General features: G+C 41.7%; 1 protein-coding gene across 1 annotated transcript in view; it reads right to left on the bottom strand.

Annotated features, from left to right (window-relative positions):
* Window positions 1–1949: 1949 nt before the first annotated feature.
* Window positions 1950–2960, bottom strand: part of man2a1 (mannosidase, alpha, class 2A, member 1) — a 19751-nt gene continuing 18740 nt past the window's right edge. The window contains exons 18-20 of the mRNA XM_034897057.1: window positions 2611–2805; window positions 2412–2522; window positions 1950–2154 (exon numbers count right to left, since the gene is read on the bottom strand). Coding sequence (XP_034752948.1) covers window positions 1984–2154; window positions 2412–2522; window positions 2611–2805 — 477 coding nt within the window. The 3' untranslated portion in view covers window positions 1950–1983. The remainder of the gene's footprint in view (window positions 2155–2411; window positions 2523–2610; window positions 2806–2960) is intronic.

Below are 2960 nucleotides of genomic sequence, written 5' to 3' on the forward strand. Positions count from 1 at the left end.
ACAACATTAGGACAACATGAGGACAACATGAAGACATCATGAAGACAACATGAGGACAACATGAGGACAACATGAGGAAAACATGGGGACAACATGAGGACAACATGAGGACAACATGAGGGCAACATGAAGACAACATGAGGACAACATTAAGACATCATGCGGACAACATGAAGACATCATGAGGACAACATGAAGACAACATGGGGACAACATGAGGGTTAAAATAAAAAATAAAACCTTTTATTGTGAAGGCATTTGTTGACCTTTACTGTGAAACTCCAACCGGAAGTGCTGCCAGAGTGTTTATTGTTGTTAAGTTCCTCGAGCAGGGGCCTGTTGCTCGAAACTAGGATAAGGGATTAACCATGTACACACTAAAAGTAGTGATTATTTACATGGAGTCTGGTGGAGATATGCTGCTCTATACACACTAAAAGTAGTGATTATTTACATGGAGTCTGGTGGAGATATGCTGCTCTATACACGCTAAAAGTAGTGATTATTTACATGGAGTCTGGTGGAGATATGCTGCTCTATACACGCTAAAAGTAGTGATTATTTACATGGAGTCTGGTGGAGATATGCTGCTCTATAGATAGATAGATAACTTTTGAACAAACGCAAAATTAAAGATAATTTATTTTGTATTAAAACCAGACATTTTCCCCAAAATAAACAGATAAAAACATTAAATACATTACATAACTTTCAGCAGTAAACTTAATAAAGAATTCAATATAAAATATAGAATTTCTCAAAATAAAGATGATTTCATAGTTTCCCAAAACTTTCCTTTTCACAGCAAAACAGACAATTAGAAAACAATCATTAATCAATGACCCGATTACCCACAATGCATCGTTCTGTATCAAACCGCAGTAACACAATCTCTCACGTTAAAAACATTCAACTTTGGTCCCTTTTTGTTGCCTAAGCAACACGTCACATTTCAGTGTTCAAAAGTAGTGACAGCAAACCTGAGCTAGCCAATGCTACAGCTTACCTGAGCTAGCCAATGCTACAGCTTACCTGAGCTAGCCAATGCTACAGCTTACCTGAGCTAGCCAATGCTACAGCTTACCTGAGCTAGCCAATGCTACAGCTAACCCGAGCTAGCCAATGATACAGCTAACCAGAGCAAGCCAATGCTACAGGTACTCTGAGCTAGCAAACAAAACCTGGAAGGGCTTTAACTAATAAGCTAATGCTACAGCTAAGGGCATTAACTGATTAGCTACAGCTAAGGGCATTAACTGATTAGCTAATGCTACAGCTAAGGGCATTAACTGATTAGCTAATGCTACAGCTAAGGGCATTAACTGATTAGCTAATGCTACAGCTAAGGGCATTAACTGATTAGCTAATGCTACAGCTAACGCATTAGCATTAACCTGCTAAAACCATCAGATGTTTACGACCAATAATTCATATTTTCCAACGGTTGCTTATCTCTCTCTGTAGTCTCTGAATGTGATACTCAGGTACATGCAGTACACACAGTACACGCCGGTACACGCAGTATACTCTGGTCACGCAGTATACTCAGGTACACGCAGTATACTCAGGTACACGCAGTATACTCAAATGTACGCAGGTATATTAAGATATACGCATGTACACACCAGAATACTCAGATATACACAGGTATACGCAGAATTTCCCATCGGGGATCAATAAAGTATTTCTGATTCTGATACGCAGGTGCAGCCATTTAAAAAGGCCCAGTGACATGTAACAGCATAATCTACATTATTAATTTGATATATTTAGAGATGTCATCGGTGTATTTCTTCTTCACATAAATAAATGAAGGGATTCTGATTGGCTCTCCTCTAATTACCCTGTGTATGGTTTCTGAGGGTGGATTCTGATTGGCTCTCATTGTGTCAGTTATCCAGGAACAATATATATATTATATAAAAATATATATATATTTTTTTTTTTTCAAACAAAAAAAATATGTTTTGGAAATCTTGTTTTTCAGTTGATTTCTGCGCGGAAAGCGCTGATTTCCATCGGTCGCAGGCGAGTGATGCGCGGCGTCGTCTGTTGCCGGGCAGACTCCGGTTCATCGTGGTCTCGCAGCAGAGTGAGACCTGAACGCCGGAGAGACCTGAACCGGAGCGGAGAGAAGAGGGAGTCCAGATTCACCTGGAACACAAAATACAGTATATATTATTATCTATTATATTATATATATATATTCTATACATTACATACTGTATATACATTATTATTTATTATATTATATTATATTATATACATTATATTATAGTATATACATTATATACATTATATTATATTCTATACTGTATATATATGTATGCATACTGTGTGTGTGTGTGTGTCTGACTGTGTGTGTGTGTGTGTGTGTGGGGGTGTGTGTGTGTGTGTGTGTGTGTGTTCACCTCCTCGTGATCGCTCCACGTGCACTGAAGTTGCGGCTCGGGGGCGGAGCTACAGTCGAAGCCCTTCCTGTGAAGGAGGAGAGCCACTTCCTGTGACGGATTATCTGCTTCCTGTTCAACACAAACCAGGTGTTACCGTGGTAACCAGGTCAGCATGTGAGCGTGGTCTCCAGGTGTTACCGTGGTGACCAGGTGTTACCTGAGCGTCCTCCAGCGTCCGGAGGTTCAGCAGGTGAACGTCACACGGCAGCGAGGAGCGGAGCGGCAGGAAGGGGCGGAGCTCGGGCAGCCGGCTGTCGCTCGGGGCAACCATGGTGATGGGGGGGTGGAGGAGGGAGAGCGAGGTCAGGTGGGCGAGCAGAGAAAGGTGTTCTACCGAGGCCCCGCCCACTTCCTGTCACACACAACACAAGAAAATACAAAAAAATCTGGACGGTTGCACAAACACACCCACACACACACAGACACACACACACACATAAACACACACACACACACACACACACACACACAGAGACACAGACACAGACACACACACACAGACACACA

Source organism: Etheostoma cragini, chromosome 16 (genome assembly GCF_013103735.1).
Source record: "Etheostoma cragini isolate CJK2018 chromosome 16, CSU_Ecrag_1.0, whole genome shotgun sequence".
NCBI lineage: Eukaryota > Metazoa > Chordata > Actinopteri > Perciformes > Percidae > Etheostoma > Etheostoma cragini.